At 43.1% G+C, this 16,591-nt stretch overlaps 1 protein-coding gene across 1 annotated transcript in view; it reads right to left on the reverse strand.

Moving 5' to 3' along the window:
* Nucleotides 1-380: 380 nt before the first annotated feature.
* Nucleotides 381-16,591, reverse strand: part of npdc1b (neural proliferation, differentiation and control, 1b) — a 43,528-nt gene continuing 27,317 nt past the window's right edge. Inside the window, exons 4-10 of the mRNA XM_037778371.1 lie at nt 11,804-11,893; nt 11,510-11,716; nt 7,436-7,502; nt 5,331-5,412; nt 4,486-4,565; nt 4,213-4,312; nt 381-1,195 (exon numbers count right to left, since the gene is read on the reverse strand). Of these exons, the coding sequence (XP_037634299.1) occupies nt 1,124-1,195; nt 4,213-4,312; nt 4,486-4,565; nt 5,331-5,412; nt 7,436-7,502; nt 11,510-11,716; nt 11,804-11,893 (698 nt within the window). The 3' untranslated portion in view covers nt 381-1,123. The remainder of the gene's footprint in view (nt 1,196-4,212; nt 4,313-4,485; nt 4,566-5,330; nt 5,413-7,435; nt 7,503-11,509; nt 11,717-11,803; nt 11,894-16,591) is intronic.

The raw sequence follows: 16,591 nt of genomic DNA on the forward strand, positions 1-16,591 counted from the left end.
CCTGGACATCACCTCTTTTCTGAGACATTTCCTGTTCTTTCCACAAGTGTAGGAACCCTGCAAATATAGTTAACGATAAGGAAACAAACAACAGTTCAAGATTTCACACAGCACTCAGGAATCTAGAAGAGCAAGTGCACTAACACACTGAGTGAGAGGTAAGATCTCTTCCCTGTACATGTTAGCAGCTATTTACAGATCACCAAACCCATGGGGACAAGCCATGTTAGTGACGTACCGTATATACAGAATGGATTCGCTCTGTTTCAGAGTTCTAGGTAAAGAAGTTTCAAATTCCTTTGAAATCATTCAAGTTATTTATACTGTTAATATATATATATATATATACTGTTAACATATATATATATATATATATATATATATATATATATATATATATATATATATATATTAGCAATTTTGCACAAGAAACTTGTAAAAACTGTAAATGCATATTGACTCTCAGGTTTCATAAGACAGCGTCATCAATTCATGCATAGAGGAACTAGACTGAGAACACAATGGCTACATAACATACTGATAAAGATCACGGTGTGTTCATGAAATATTAAAATCACATTTAAAAAAAAAATGATTTCATAAAACCAAAAGCCTGCAGTGAGAACTCTAATGAATTAAAGAGTATTTAGTGATTAATAAACACGGATCTTCATGGAGATCTATCAATCAGTGAACTGATAGAAATACTTGGTCGTAGCTCAGACTGTACTCTACTATGTCCTGGACTCTATTAACACATGATACTAGATTCAATATGCTCGTCTGCTACCTGTCATAAAGTCATTTTGAGTTCTTGAGTAATTTTGTGAACAACACTGGGGAAAAAGAGTGATTACATGAAAAAGAAGAGAATGAGGCTATAGAATTGGAGGCATTGGTCCCAGATTACAGTCCTGCTTCAAACCAGCGCTGTGATATCCTTTAAATGTCCATGAACGCCTCACTCCTCATCCTCTTCCTCCTCTATGTACCTTACACTCTCCATCCTGTCCATTAAAAGGGGTCGGACTGAGCACAGCAGTGGATGTGGAGTGTGTGTAAATTCAACTATTTGCACACACAGATGCTGCATTTGGAGTGTGAAGCCTCTCAGCGTCCACGTTTACTTGGGGAACCTTTGAAGGTAAAGGGTGGAGTCGTCAAACAGCGGGTTCTTCACCTCCATTTCCCCCGTCTGAAGATCCACAGAGAGAGAGAGAGAGAGAGAGAGAGAGAGAGAGAGAGAGAGAGAGAGAGAGAGAGGAACATCGGTCATTATCAAAAATGTAACATTTTTCGTAGATAGGGTTGTATCGGGTCCGATACTGTGCTCATGTACTCGTACTCGCAAAACGGCTCTGATACAATGGCACCAATACCACTTTACGGCAGCGCAACGTTAACCTCTAGTCACCAGCTTTGGGGTCCTCACGCTCCACCTCCTGCGGGCGAGACGGGCTGGTGGTGCGCCCGTCCCCGCGGGGCTGGGATCCCACCTCAGCCGGCGCGCGCCGGCCCTCACTTTCATTGCGCCACGGGGTTTTTGCTTGCACCCTCTGACTCGCACGTGCGTTAGACTCCTTGGTCCGTGTGTTAAGACGGGTCGGGTGGGTTGCCGACATCGCCGTAGACCCCTGGCGCCTTTTACGTGGGCCGCGGCACGACACGGTTGGGTCGCACTAAGGACAGTCAGCCCCGGTCGACAGTCGCACCGGGAGCAGGGAGCCCCGTCACGGTGCGTTGAGGTCCGGGTGAGGAGCGCTGTAAAGCTGCAGCCACCTTCGCCCTGAGCCTTTCCAAGCCGACCTAGAGCCGGTCGCGGCGCACCACCTCTTATGCGGGACTCCCCAGCCTGCCGTGTGTCGCTCACACCCTCCAGCTGGCTGTTAACGAGGGTGTTTTGGCACAGAGAAGTACTCGTATCGGTACTCGGTATCGGCGAGTACCCAAATGTAAGTACTTGTACTCGGTCTGAAAAAAAGTGGTATTGGTGCATCCCTAGTTATAATTATGTTCCAGGCTATGTTTGCACATAGGAATTTGATTTTGTGGATCTATAGTACATGGTAAACATAGGCTATAGTATAAAAATGATGCATTCAATGAAGATATTACTGGTTGCACACATCTACAGTAGAACTAGTGATGTGTCATCCAGCATCAGTAACTTATTATCAGTATTTAATGATGTTATTGACAGGTTGAGGGAAGTTAGACAATGGGAAATGTGATTACATTTGAATCAAATGTTTTATAATTATTTCTGTTTGGATCGTCATGATCTTCAAAATGGAATAAAAAGTACAGCATATTGGAGTTTGGATAAAGGTAAAGAAACTGCTTTTGTGTTGGAGCTGGTGACTGACAATATTTTCAAGGTGTAAATATCTTTAAAGTTGCAATAAACGGATGGTTGAAAACACAACATATGACGTATTATCACATTTCAAAAGATACCCAGCCCCCCAGAGTCAGGCATTTTTACTTATCACAGCAGGAAAAGCACAGGTGTAACTACTAACATTAATGATATCTCACTTCCATTAAATCTGCATTTAATGATCTCTTTGGCCACTTGGGGGCAGCAGCACGAGCTGCACACAGACCAGTTAGCATTACAGAGTTACCAATCCTTTCATTTAAAGCTGCATTACAGTTTTTCTCATTGGCTTCGGCTCAATTCTTGGACGAGGATTGTTTTTTTAACAATAAGCTCAAACTTCTGAACAATTAGTTTGTTGGTCACAACAGATTAGAATTTCTCATTCATTCAAGCAAATAGCACACGAGTTTTGGCACATGTGCAAAAGAGTCAGCTCAATAACCACTTGCACACGTCTTGCTGATCAAAACTGATGAGTTGAATCTCAGTGAAACTGTCGTCCTCTTCACAACGTCTAAACATTCCTTCATCATTTGAGCCGTCGCATGCAAAATGATCCATTCAATTATCAAAATCTGTCAGACATGCATGTTTATTCCATAAATATCTATGGTGAGGAGGTACAATTTGTTGTTTGAACTGAACTACAGCAGGTCTTTTCATTGTTGCAGTCGTTGTTGTTGTTTTTTTGGCATGGGTGTCATTTTGTAGCAAAATGTCTGTTCTCTGTCTCTGACTTTACATGAAAGATCAAAAGAGATGTTTCTGTTTATAATACATGTAACACATACTCGAATAAATTTACTGTATACATACAAATTTGCATATCCTTTTTCTGTGTAGCTACTACAGTATTGACTTATCCCAGTAAACTTTGACCTGCTGTTGAAATGGGAATCACACAGCGATACACGACAGCATTCATCTGGACAAAAGTGACATTCTTTCTTTGATTGTACAGTAAGCCATCAGTGTCAACAAAAAAGTAGAGCAAAACAGAGATTAGTATATAAGAAACATTTCCAGTTGAAAAAACGTCTAACCATTTCAACCAGTACGACTCACACGATGACAAAACAACTTTTCATTTTGATGCCACTGGCCAACTTACTGACACAATAACAAGGTTTTGAAGCATGAATGAAGTGTTCTGGGTGAGTTACTGCTTTTTTGCAAACATGCAATACAGTTCTGATGTCCCATCAAACAGTTGTGACATTTGCACTCACGGTTTAGAAAATATTGAACAGTTGCCCATTTACTAATTTCTATGTAGAGCAGACACAGAGCAACATGATCATTCATTAGGAGTTGTGATTGTGTCCACCTGATGAATGTAAGTCCAATATTCACTCTCCTTTCAGCTCCGGTGGTCTCCACCGTATCTGGCTCTTTAACATCACTAACTGTGCCTGCTGTTAGTGGGAGGTAGGCAGGTAGTGTACAGTGGCTTTGTTTTCACAGCACTGTCAGCTGCTGTTTGTTGAAAGCTGAGATTGCGAGCAAAAATAATATAAAAAAAAAAAAGATAAAAGAAGCCTATGTGTTCCCTGGAGCTGTGTTTGTCACTTTGAGCATCTTTCACATTACACATGGTCTTTTGGGCCATTGTTAATATATAAATGATGGATTATTACTGCTTTAAATTGAATGAATGAACTATGACTTAAAATGAATTAATGATATTCACTTATTTGTCATCATTTATTCATCAGTTCTTGTTAAGGGGCTTCCTACTGACAACATTGATTCAGCACGGTGGACGACCTGATGATATACACGGTATAACTTCCAATAAAAGTTGAAATAATAACGCAGAGTTTACTCACAGGTGCCAATCCAGGACACTCGTACACCGTGAAATCTCCGTCCTCGTTCTCTTCGTCTGTCGATGCTCCTGAGTCAGGAACTTTTGGCTCATCCCTGTGTCTGCAGAGGTCACACACACACACACACACACACACACAGTCATAAAATATTCAGAGGATAACACAGATGCAAAGAGGCAGGGGAGGGCAGGGAAGGACGAGAGACAAAGGGCAGGAGACAGACAACACGCCCAGGGGGAGATGAGCGCGTCTGGGGCTCGGAGGGTGACTCACTTCTCCAGAGAGAGCATCTGCTGCTTCTGGTGCTGGTAGTGGTACATCTGGGCACTGTGGGCCAGCTTCTTGTCCCCAGGCTGGAACACACCGAGGGGCGGAAGGGACATGAGAAAGTCAGTAGTATTCATCCACCTCTAGCCACAATGTTCCGTTGACATTCACTTCACAGCATGTGTCTCTGTACTACACGTGTCCATGATCTGAAACTGCTAAAAGAACGGGCTTGTTTGTCCTTTTAAGGTCCTGACGCACCGAGCTGACGGTCGACCGTCAGACAGTGCGGGGCCGTCGGTGAGCGTTGCAGTAAGTCAATGCATGAGAACAGAAGCGGGAGTGAGGAAAGCAAGCCAACGAGTAAAGTCGAGAGGAAAAACACAGAAGGCTCTTCTCATTTTTCATCTTCATCTCGTCTGATCATTCCAATACACTGATATTTTCACAACGACATGGCCGTCTGGAATGAAGCTCAGTGGTGAGTGAGAGTGGTGTGAAAATGCTCGGCAAACACCATAAAGACTACCGCCGCCTGCTGGTGTGGAGACTTATTGCCTCTCACGCAGGCGCAGAACGTACGTGGTAGTTGGCTGTCGGCGGTAGTCTTTGCGGTGTGTTCAAGTGCATTTTTTTGGCCGAGACAAAAGGAGACGCGAGGCGACGCAATTGGTGGCCTTTGTCACCGCTAGTTCTCTGATGTCGGGTTGGTGTGTCTGGGCCTTTAGGGTGCTAGACACATGAAACTAGCATGTTGCTAACAGCTTGTGCTGCCCAGCAAGAATTGGATAACATTGTTAAGGAGGGGTCCAACATTAACACTTATAACACTACAGAGATTTCCTACTCACCATATTGTCAAAGGCTTGGGCTCTCATCAGTCTATATGGAGGGAAGTCCACCTTCTGAGTTACACGCACACCTTTTTGCAATCTGTACAAAAGTTTTAAAAAGTGACACACTGGTCAGACGGCTGATCAGAAATAAAAACCTACTGTACAGTACTTGATTTTTTGGAAGCATTTGGAAGTGGCATGCATTACTGTGTCTTTGTGATATTACCACTGGCACATGATAAATTCAACACATTCTCAGTCCCAACTCATCAAATACCGGGGCTTTGTCAGTGGCCCTAAGCTTTAAACTATCGGGTCCGATACTGTGCTCATGTACTCGTACTTGCAAAAGGGCCCCGCCCTTGGGGCACGACGCGGTTGGGGCGCACTAAGGACAGTCCGCCCCGGTGACACTTTGGCCACGGCCTGGGAAGCACCTTCGCCCCGAGCCTTTCTAAGCCGACCTAGAGCCGGTCGCGGCGCACCCCCTCGTATGCGGGACTCTTTAGCCTGCTGTGTGACGCTCACACCCTCCAGCTGCTGTTAACGAGGGTCTTTTGGCACAGAGAAGTACTCGTATCGGTACTCGGTATCGGCGAGTACCCAAATGTAAGTACTTTAACTCGGTCTGAATAAAAGTAGTATCGGTGCATCCCTACTTTAAACTATGACACTCTTGGTACCCCTCTGGTGTAAGTTTTGGACAAAAATTGCAATAAATCACAACATCGAATTGCAATACTTAAAAATCGTAATACATATGGAATCTGCGCGCAAGTGTTGTGACAGTATCGAATCGGGAGACAGCTGTATCGTCCCAGCCCTGCTACAGAGTGACTAATGTCTCAGGCGGCTGGCGATACTAACAAGTCGCCGACTAACAACCTGACAAAAAAGATCAACGTTGACGTTTAGTTTCACACGGGACAAGAACAGCGGCCTCCCGGGTGAAAGTCCTGCGCTTGTTTGTCCCACCCGCCCTTAGCGGACTTCTCGCTCTTAAATACTACGTCGGTCGCTCTGACCGTCTAATTAATAATGCCGTGGATGGGTTTACATTGGAGTCAGCTGAAAGCCCGGTAGACATACAGATTGTAAAGCGTGCCTCTGTACGTCGGTATCGGATGCCATGGGGCACTGACCGACCAAGCGTCGGTATTTGATGAGCTTGGAGTGAGAACGGGTTGCAAAAGTAAGACATTTTAAAACTGTGCACAATAAAACCTCAGAGCGTCATTCTAAAATTTGAAAGTCAACATTTTTATCCAAGATGTTTGGAACAAAACAGATCATTTCACTAATTTCAAGAATAATTTCAATCAACTTATTTTTTGCGATTTACAGAATCATTGCTCCGTCATGTTTGGGACATGTATTGACTTTGATACGATTGATAATCTGACTTATATCCACATTGAAAATATGTTTTAGGTGTTTTTCTTTTTCTAGCTTAATTCCATATATTGCATCTCCTTGATATTGTCTACGGTTGTCACTCTACAGGGCCTCCAACATACTGTAGCTGGGGTGGGGGGGGCTCGAACAAAAGAATACCTCTGCCTCTGCTGCTTGGATTTTGGCCATTCTTCTTTTAAATCTGTCTTTCACAGGTTTCACAACATTATGAATGTGCAATTCTAAATGAGTAGAGCAACCATTTAATTATGATATACCAATGAATGCTAAAAGACTAGTTTCTGACCGATATAAGCGTTTAATAGCTGATATCAATAACTTTCCTGATTGAAGTAGAACACAAACTGGAAGTGTTGATTGATTCATTGTTTTAAACAATAATGCCAAGAATGATCTGGTTCCAGTGCCTTAAATGTGAATATTGACTAGTTTCCATAGTCTTCTATGACAGTAAACAGAATATCTTTGTTTGAGTCTGCTGGTCAGACAAAACAAGCAACTTGCAGACATCTCCTTGGGATCTGGGACATTTTAACAGGCATTTTTTTTTTTTACATGTATTTCATAATCTTAATGCCTCACGTCATAATACTGACAGAAAAAACATCCAAAATAAAATCTATAATGTCAGATCCTAAAAGGTAGAAAGAGGACATTTGGAGTGAGAGTTTCATGCAGTGGTAGGGAAGAATAAAACATCTTACCTGACCCAGCAGGCCCCCGCTGTGACCAACGCCAGTGAAGCCGCCACGATGAAGACGCTGCTCATGACTGAGAAGAAATACATACACACAGTGAGGGGGAGAGAAAGCTGTGTATATCTGGAGGTGTCAGTGGAAGACATGATCCCTGACTGAAAGCTCTGGAAATGTGTGTGAGGCCGAGTGTAGAGCTCAAATAAGTGCTGCTGAAAATAACCGAGTGTCACTGTGTCGGTTCTGGCCCTGCAGTATCAACAGTGAGAACGGCATTGATAACAGTAATGCAGTGAGGCAGAACTAACTGTCAGTAACACATCAGTTCTGTTGTGTAATACTCCGTAGGAAATTTGAGGTCAGTCCCGAGATTTCAGAGCGATGCAGTACGAACAAAGGAGCTCATTTTACTAAACTGATATTAAACTGTTTGCACTTGGAAGACCTTTGAATTCCTGTTCCCGGCAAGATGGATGTTCATATTTGTTATTTCCATGATTGAAAATTAGTGCAGCTCAAGTTGAGATGAGATCCTGGTATTTCCTTAACTGAAAAATTTGTGTCGGGAACTTGGGATTTTGGACCCCACCACCACGCAACGATCACAGACAAATGCTAAAGTCCGACCTTCAAATGTCATTGTTATGCTGATGTAACTGAATGGAAAAAGGATAAAAGGATTTTGCTGAAAGACAGAATCCAATGAATGGATGTCATTGACTACGTTTACATGCACACTCATAAACCACTATTATTCCGATTATGACAATATTCAGAATTTGATAAGAGTCATGTAAACAGCATATTCCGTTTGGATATTCTGATTCTCATCTGCAAGATTTCACAGACTGGAGTAAAACGAGCAGTAAGAGCTGATCTGGAGTCTGCCGTCCAGCTGGCGTCTATGAGAGCCGGCTGTCAATCACTCGCAAGCTCCGATCAAACGGTCAAACTAGGCAGCGCTGATCAAATATTGAATCAATATTCTGTTACTGTAATGAATATTTCTCTCCTCAGATGTTCTCAGAATCATCTTGTAGTGTACTGTTTAGCTGTAAAATGAAAATTTTGAGACCCGGCAGCCATGTTGAGATCAAGTTGAGGAAATACCAAGCACCCCTCTCTCTCTGAAATGACCTGTGATTGGCCAAAGTCTTCCGTCATGGGCTAGATGTTCTAAAGCCTGAAAACAGAGCCATGAGGAGGTGCAGAAGTCTAGTTTTCTCTCAGAACACTTGAATTACAACATGCTGAAAGATTATTATGGAATTTTTGCCCAATGATGCCAAAAATATACTGCCTACTGACTCTTTAAATCTGTCTCGCCTGTTACAGCTGAGAATGGCATCGACGTGGCATTCACCGGCCCCGGTGATGAGGATGCCCTGAGGTCCTCAAATGGACCAGATGATGATGATGATGCTTAGAATAGGAAAAAAGACAACTACTGTAGGTAGCCAGCTGACTTGTTGAACTAAATGGGTTGTTTGTAGGTCAGTGTAACGTATGTCATGGGGGGCGTTAATCCGAGTGTGCACGGCTGCATGTTAACGGGAATATTAGTGGAATATACATGTTCATTAGGAATATTGTCTTTTTCAGGAATAAGGGCAGAAAATGGAATATTTGGAGCATGTAAACATAGTCATTGTTTCTTTTTCCACCTCCAAGATATACAGTAAAGAAAAGTATACTTAAGTATACATGAATTTTTGTTATAATTGTTGTTTTAGATATATATATATATATATATATGTGTAATGGTGTGCAGTGGTAGCCAAGTAAAACCTAGTGAGGTGGACAAATGAAATGCTATAATATATACTGTAAAGTTGGAGTGCAGTTATGGATCAGATAATTGAAAGATGTTGAAAAGTGTATGTGTCCGGGGTGAGAGTGTTTGTATTAGTCGTAGTCCGTTAGGGGTCCTGACACAGCGGGAAGTGGTTGTACAGGCTGGCAGAAAGGACGTCAGCTGACATTTGGAGAAGGCGGGCTACACCCTGGACAGGTCACCAGACTATCACAGGGCTGACACGTAGAGACAGACAACCATTCACTCACATTCACACCTATGGGACATTTAGAGTCAACAGTTAACCTACATATCTTTGGACTGTGGGAGGAAGCCGGAGAACCTGGAGAAAACCCACGCTGGCACGAGGAGAAGATGCAAACTCCACACAGAAGGGCCCCAAGCCGGGTTTGTAATGTTTTCCCAAAACAAGAGTGATATATTTCTAATAAGAAAGTTCTAATTCTAAAATTACAGGAAAACCGTCCCTCTGCAGTTAGATACAGGATCTGGAGTGTACATATCTTGTGTGTTGTGCTACTGATTCCCTATGTAGTCATAACAACTGAAGACTTTTTGTATTCCTTGATACACCTTCAGGCCAGATGTTACCTTACATGTGTTGTTGTCCCAGCAGACATTCCGACTAAGAGATACTGACACAGAGGCATTTGCTGAAAGTCGGTGTAAACAAGACACAAACATTAAAGCTGAAATCTACCTGCTTCATTTCATGCAATCAAGACCTAAAAAAAGACCTCTGTTTATAATCCAATCTGTCCTGATTGTCTCTCTGGCCCTGTTCAGACCTGGTATTATCATGCGTCCTCAGTGATCGGATCACAAGTGGACAGCTCTAAGTACAGGTGTGAACGCACTCAAGAAGCATTGAGACATTGAGATTGGATCGTTCAGACCACATTCAGAGGTGGTCTGGGACACATATGACCACATTCTTTCAGCAGTGTGTACGCGAATGCGTCCTGAGCCACATTAAGGACCGCCTACTCATCTGATGTCCAGCTGGGATCAGCGGGATCACCGCGTCCCTCAGGTGAATAGACAGACGGACGCGAGCGTTGGTCTGCCTCGCAGCATGGAAACAGCCTCTGTGCTCTACTGTATCCTGTCAGTACATCTGTATTTTATTAAAATATACCTTATCTATAGGCTACATATCTACAGACTATCGGACTAGGCACGCATTATCATACTGTCGGAGATGTGTCGGTGTTTTTGTTCTGCTGCTTTGCACAGAGCTGACACCCGCCTGTTCTCTGTCCTCCCCGGCTCTCTGGAGCTCTGTACCCCGCTGTTGTCTGGCAAAGGCAGCGGTGCTGGCGGCACGGAGGTCCCCGGGGACCGCTGGTACAATAACCTTTTTTTTATGTTAATAAAATGTACCAGAATTCACAAATATGTAGGATATTAATACTGACATTCATGTAATATTACGTGACATCGTCTGCTGTATTAGCCGTGTTTTTACTACGTGTTTATGTGCATATAGAGCAGGGAAGTGAGATCGGATCACAAGGGAATCACTGGAGACGCATGTGGAGACTAGGGATGTCACGAGAACCGATACTTCGGTACCAAGTCGATGCCAACATTCTAAAAACGTGATGGTTAATACAATAATACACCTAATACACCTGAAACTGCCTCTTGGTTCTCTGCACAGCTTTGCACTAGTGGTCTTCACGGGTCCATTTGGTTCTAAGGAACGGAGAGCCGACCCGGGACCCGAGTCAAAATCACACTCTCTGGTCTGTGTGTGTGTGTCAATATGTCCAATACCTAAATGGATCTGAATGGATCTAAACTCAGTATGATCTCTGACCATGCGGTGCAACATAAGCACTGCGGGAGATAATATTTTAGGAAATCTGTTTATGTAAAAAAAGTATGCTATTAGATGACAATTACTTTTTAGAATTGGATTGATGGATATTACTTTGGTTAGAGAATGATGTCCGTCTATGACCCAGCTGGCTGCAGAATGAAAGATGGAAACTAAACTGAAATTGAGCGAAGCTGGTTTACTCAAACTTTGCATTGCTAAATCATAATGAAAACTCCCTGAACGTCTCTGTCATTCATGCTTGCTGGGATACTGTATTGACCTCCGGTAATATTATTTATGTTGTGTTTTAATAAACCTGTAAATATGGTCATCAAACCAGATCTCTCTTACCGCAGGTCACGACTACAGTTACTTCTTTAAGCTCAAGAAGTACAACTCAACAAGAAATGAGGTCATGGCTAAAGGTCAGAAAAAGACTTACTGATAAAGACACGGTCATTAGAGGGGTAGGGGAGGATGATGGGATCGCTGAGCAGAGCGGGAGTGTGGTTGGTGGTGGTGGTGGTGGGTGGAGCCGTGCTTGTGAACGGGGCGCTCGTGGGCCGCTCCGTGGTAGATGCTCTGTGAGCGGGGCCGGCCTCACCGAGCTGCTTGGATTTGGGTTTATAGACGTCTCTGGAGGGTGGAGCTGGGATAAGGAATAACATGTTTTGAGTGGTTATGTCAGCAGGGATGTGGTGGTATATATGAATACTGGTCTAGTAGTGTTGCCTACCTGGCAGCCTGGACACAGTTCTCTGTTCACTGATGATGGCAGAGAGGAAGTCGATCTCCTCATCCAGCTCAGGATAAGTGCTCACCTTACCTGGAGGTACAAAAAAACACAGAATCCGTCACTAGGTCAATCCAAACACTCCTTTATTATTATTCCAAGTCTCAAAAGAGGTGAAACAGCGTAGGGTAAATAAAAGTAGTATGATCCAGCCAAAAAAACTGAAACAACAACAAAATTAAAGCTGCAAGCGGCGATGAACGGGCCCTCGCCCCTTTGCGCTTGTCGGGGGTACAGGTGAGACACCAGTCAACGCGGCTGTGCATTTTAGTGACAGTCTGACACTGTGCTCACGAGTTAGATGCTATTTCTTGAGTGGCGCTGGAAATGACTTACTGCAAATTTTGTACCGCTTCCTGTGTCCACTATGAGGTAGTGTTGTCAAAATACCAAAATTCTGACTTCAATACCAATACGGAAACGATGCCACGGCAAAAAATCTCAAACATCAGGAAGAGTAATAGAATAATAGATGACAGATCATGGAACTCAAAATTGTATAATTATTTATTATTTAGATTTTTTTGGTAATTAGAAATGTTAAAATGTAAAAATGTGAAATGAAATAGAATGCAGTAATCTGATGCCCCCTATACTTAAGTTTATGTGATTTCTTTGACAATTTTATATTTGCATTTATTTTTGATAATGCACATTTTTACATTTCATCTGTGTTTTTATTTCTATTTTTCTTACAACTTCTCTATGTTTGTATATATTCTTACCCCAAAATGGAACAACTGTAATTCCCCCCGGGATCAATAAAGTGTTTCTGATTCTGATATCACTTATTAAACAGCGTTTAATAATGTTTTTTCTTTTGTAAAACAGCCGCCACATCGGTAACAGTTAAGGCAGAGAGTGGTTCTGCAGCACAGACGATGAGAGGCTTCCAAAACAAAACCCCACAAAACCATAATAAATTCAGATGAAGTTCTCTGACAAGTTGATGAGAGAAAAAGCTGCTAAAATCAGGAAGACCCCACAGTAACTGTAGAAAGAGCTGTGTTGTGTCGAAGTGGTGTGAAGAGAGAGAAGAGTCACTCTCACCGGACTGCTTTTCCTCTCCGTCCATTCCACGTTACAGAGACACACGGTAAAATAATACTTTAAAGCTTCAGTAGGCAGAATATTTTTGGCATCATTGGGCAAAAAATCCCATAATAACCTTTCAGCATATTTATAAATCAAGTGTTCTGAGAGAAAACTAGACTTCTGCACCTCCTCATGGCTCTGTTTTGCTCTCATAGACAGCAGATGAACAGCGGATCTCAGATCAGCTCTTACTGCTTGTTTTCCTCCGGTTGCTGACTTGCTGACTCCATCCTTCTGGTTTTCTTTACAGTTTATGTTTTTTACCGCTTGCTCCCACTAGCAGCAAAGTGCCTGCTCCCGCAGGATCACAGTCCTAATGGCGTCTTCTAATACAAAAACTAATTATACACTATGTTGCTGTATATCATGTGTAGATCACACTTTGTAAATCTCATGGATGATCTTTGCCACATATGGCTGACTTCCTGTTGCCAGTAGGTGGTGCTTTGACTATAACTCAATATGGGCATGTAGATGTCTTCAGGCTTGGACTCAAGTCACACGCGAATAAGGGTTATTCTAAGGGTGATTTAACAACGCACTTCCATGAAGTTGGATGAATCACAAGAGGCGGACTGAAAAAAGAACGGTCAAAATGGAGGCAGTGGAGGCCGAGATATCCTGACTTTTAGTCCCTAGTATGGGTCAAACTCCAAAAATCAAAATAAGGCCTTCATTTCCCATAATGCAACTCAGTAGCATCTTTTGTGTCAAGTGTCCATGCCTGATGAGCACCTATGCTTTTCAAAATGCACACACCCAGTTTGCAACACAGTCTTTCTGTTGAAAGTCTAAGCAGAAATAACTGATGATCATCAGGTTGTTTCCTCAGAGCCATAGAGGACAGTATACAACTGTTTATATACAGTATACAACTGTTTATATACAGCATACAGTATACAACTGTTTATATACAGCATACAACTGTTTATATACAGTATACAGTATACAACTGTTTATATACAGCATACAGTATACAACTGTTTATATACAGTATACAAGCAGAAATAACTGATGATCATCAGGTTGTTTCCTCAGAGCCGTAGAGGACAGTATACAACTGTTAACACAGGCTGTCTAATCCTTCCCCTTTCTTTGTTCTTGTGTTGCTTTGATGTGGTAACCAAATCCAATGACGAGTAAACTGGATATCACGTATATAATTGGCTTAAAGTACACCATTTAAGGTCGAAGCATCATATCATGAAAAACTCTGCTTGTGCACATACAGCACATTTGGGTATCAGGAGTGTCTACCAACCCACAAACTGTGAAATAAGACAAACCAGGCAGTTTTTTTGTGGGCTGCCTGGATCAGAAAACATGTGAATTCACATTTGGCTCCCCTTTCTATTCCACATGCAGGCTCATTAGAAAATATACCCCTCCCCCCTCCCCCCCCCCCCCCTCGCCCCCCACCATCTGTGTATCTCCACCCACGGTTTGAGAACTACCTTCGCAAAAGTGCACAATATTTTTCTCTCAAGCCAATCACAGCCGAGCGGGAGGGGGGGCTTAAAGAGGGTGAATACTATATAATATATTCAGACGGACAGGATGAGAAAAATAATGTGTTTTTTGAATATTAAGGGATGTAAACATGTTCTAGTAGAAACTCAAAAGAACCTGAAAATGATTATGATTGTTTGAATGGGGTTTTAGTTAGATGCCTGAAATAAGGTCTGTGGTTAACACAAGCTGAAGAGATTTTAACGTTTTGTTCTATGATATAAAATACATCAGTAAATATCCCACTCGTGGATTTTGAAGCCTTTATGTGTGTTTAAAAACGTCCTTCTCGTCCTCCTATACAGCCTCGTTGTGTATACTCTCGCTAATGCGACCGTGGTGTAGTTCGTTTATAGCCTAACGTTAGCTTTTTACTTCTGCCGATTGCATTTACACTTCAAAAATCCTAAAAGTGTTGTTCATTTGTAGAGATTATCTTGCTGAACAAAACGTGTAAGTATCACAAATGTGTGTTTGCCACAGAGTTTATGTTCTGCAATAACACAAAACCCGATGGAATAATCCCGTTGGCTTTTCGTTGAGGGAACCCAGGGCGATGCTAACTTCCTGGATGGCCTACAAAAATACGTGATCCCTGGAGCCCTCTATTAGAGAGAGAATAAGATAAACCAAAAGGCGGAATTCTACTTTTTACAACAGAGCATTAGGGCCACTGTTAGAAAAAATAATAATCTAGGATTTTGAGAACTAAGTGTCAATATTACGATGAAAGAAGTTGTGACATTTCAAGAATAGTCATCTTACGAAATCTGCAGTCTTGATTGTTTTAATAAGTGAACCGTTGTTCATGTCACCTCCACCTCCTGAGAAACTGTGCTGCACTGCAGAGCGTCGTCACACCGCCTGCCGGTTTATCACGCTGATGAGTGGGAGGAAGTCACACGGGCGTGAGAGCTTAGAGTGCTGTATGTGTGTGTCTTTGAAAAACACAAGAGCAGTGAGAGTGTAGGTATGGAAGCATAATGCAGTTAGAATGAACAAGATATCTCAAAATCCCAAGACAAGCTCTCATTTACTTGAGAGGTCGATTTCATGGAAGCAAACATATCCCACCTGTTTGATTAATCCAGTTTTATATTGGTTTGGGTTTGAGACATTGGGTAGGTAATATAGACGGCGTTGTTGCTAGTTTGTCGACTTTGCACAGACACCTCTTGACTTTGCAGTTGTTCAGACGTAAAGCCCCTTCTCTCATCTGCTGGACCATGGCTTTCTAACTCCGCCACCCAGCCCTCGCTCCTGCCTCGGTCTGGGTCTCATTCACATGAACGGAGGAAGGGAAATAATAACTCTGGATTCGGCTATTAGTTTAGCACAGCGGTGGACTGGTCAATGGAATTCACAGCCACTCCGATGTTGAACTCTGGGCCTCTTTTATGACCTTTTTCATGTAACAAAATAAGCCAAAGTTCTGAAATGTTAAATGTTGTCTAATCACAAGCAGCCGTACAAATACAACAGCCAACTAAAATAGGCAAAATTAGGATTTAAATGAGGTACTATGTAATCAAAACATAAGTAAACTAAGATTATGATCTGACCAGATATCTGATGTATTTGAGTAGGGATGCACTGATACCACTTCCTTTCAGACCGAGTACAAGTACTTACATTTGGGTACTCGCTGATACCGAGTACCAATACGAGAACCGATACGAGTACTTCTCTGTGCCAAAAGACCCTCGTCAACAGCCAGCTAGAGGGTGTGAGCGACACACGGCAGGCTGGGGAGTCCTTCATACGAGGCGGTGCGCCGCGACCGGCTCCAGGTCGGCTTGGAAAGGCTCGGGGCAAAGGTGGCTCGCGGTCGCAGCTTTACAGCGTTCCCTGTCCGGACCTCGCCGCACTGTGGACAAAGGGCTCGCTGTGCTCTCTCTCCCCGCTGGGGAGGAATGGGGCCCCCTGCTCCCGGTGCGACTGTCGACCGTGGGCGGACTGTGCTCAGTGCGCCCCAACCGTGTCGTGCCGCGGCCCGCGTAAATGGCGTCAGGGATCTGCGGCAATGTCTGCAACCCACCCGACCCGTATCTAACCCTAACCCGACCAAGGAGTCTAACGCAAGCGCGAGTCAGAGGGTGCGAGCAAAACCCTGTGAAGCAATGAAAG

The sequence above is a fragment of the Sebastes umbrosus genome, chromosome 8 (assembly GCF_015220745.1).
Source record: "Sebastes umbrosus isolate fSebUmb1 chromosome 8, fSebUmb1.pri, whole genome shotgun sequence".
Lineage (NCBI taxonomy): Eukaryota > Metazoa > Chordata > Actinopteri > Perciformes > Sebastidae > Sebastes > Sebastes umbrosus.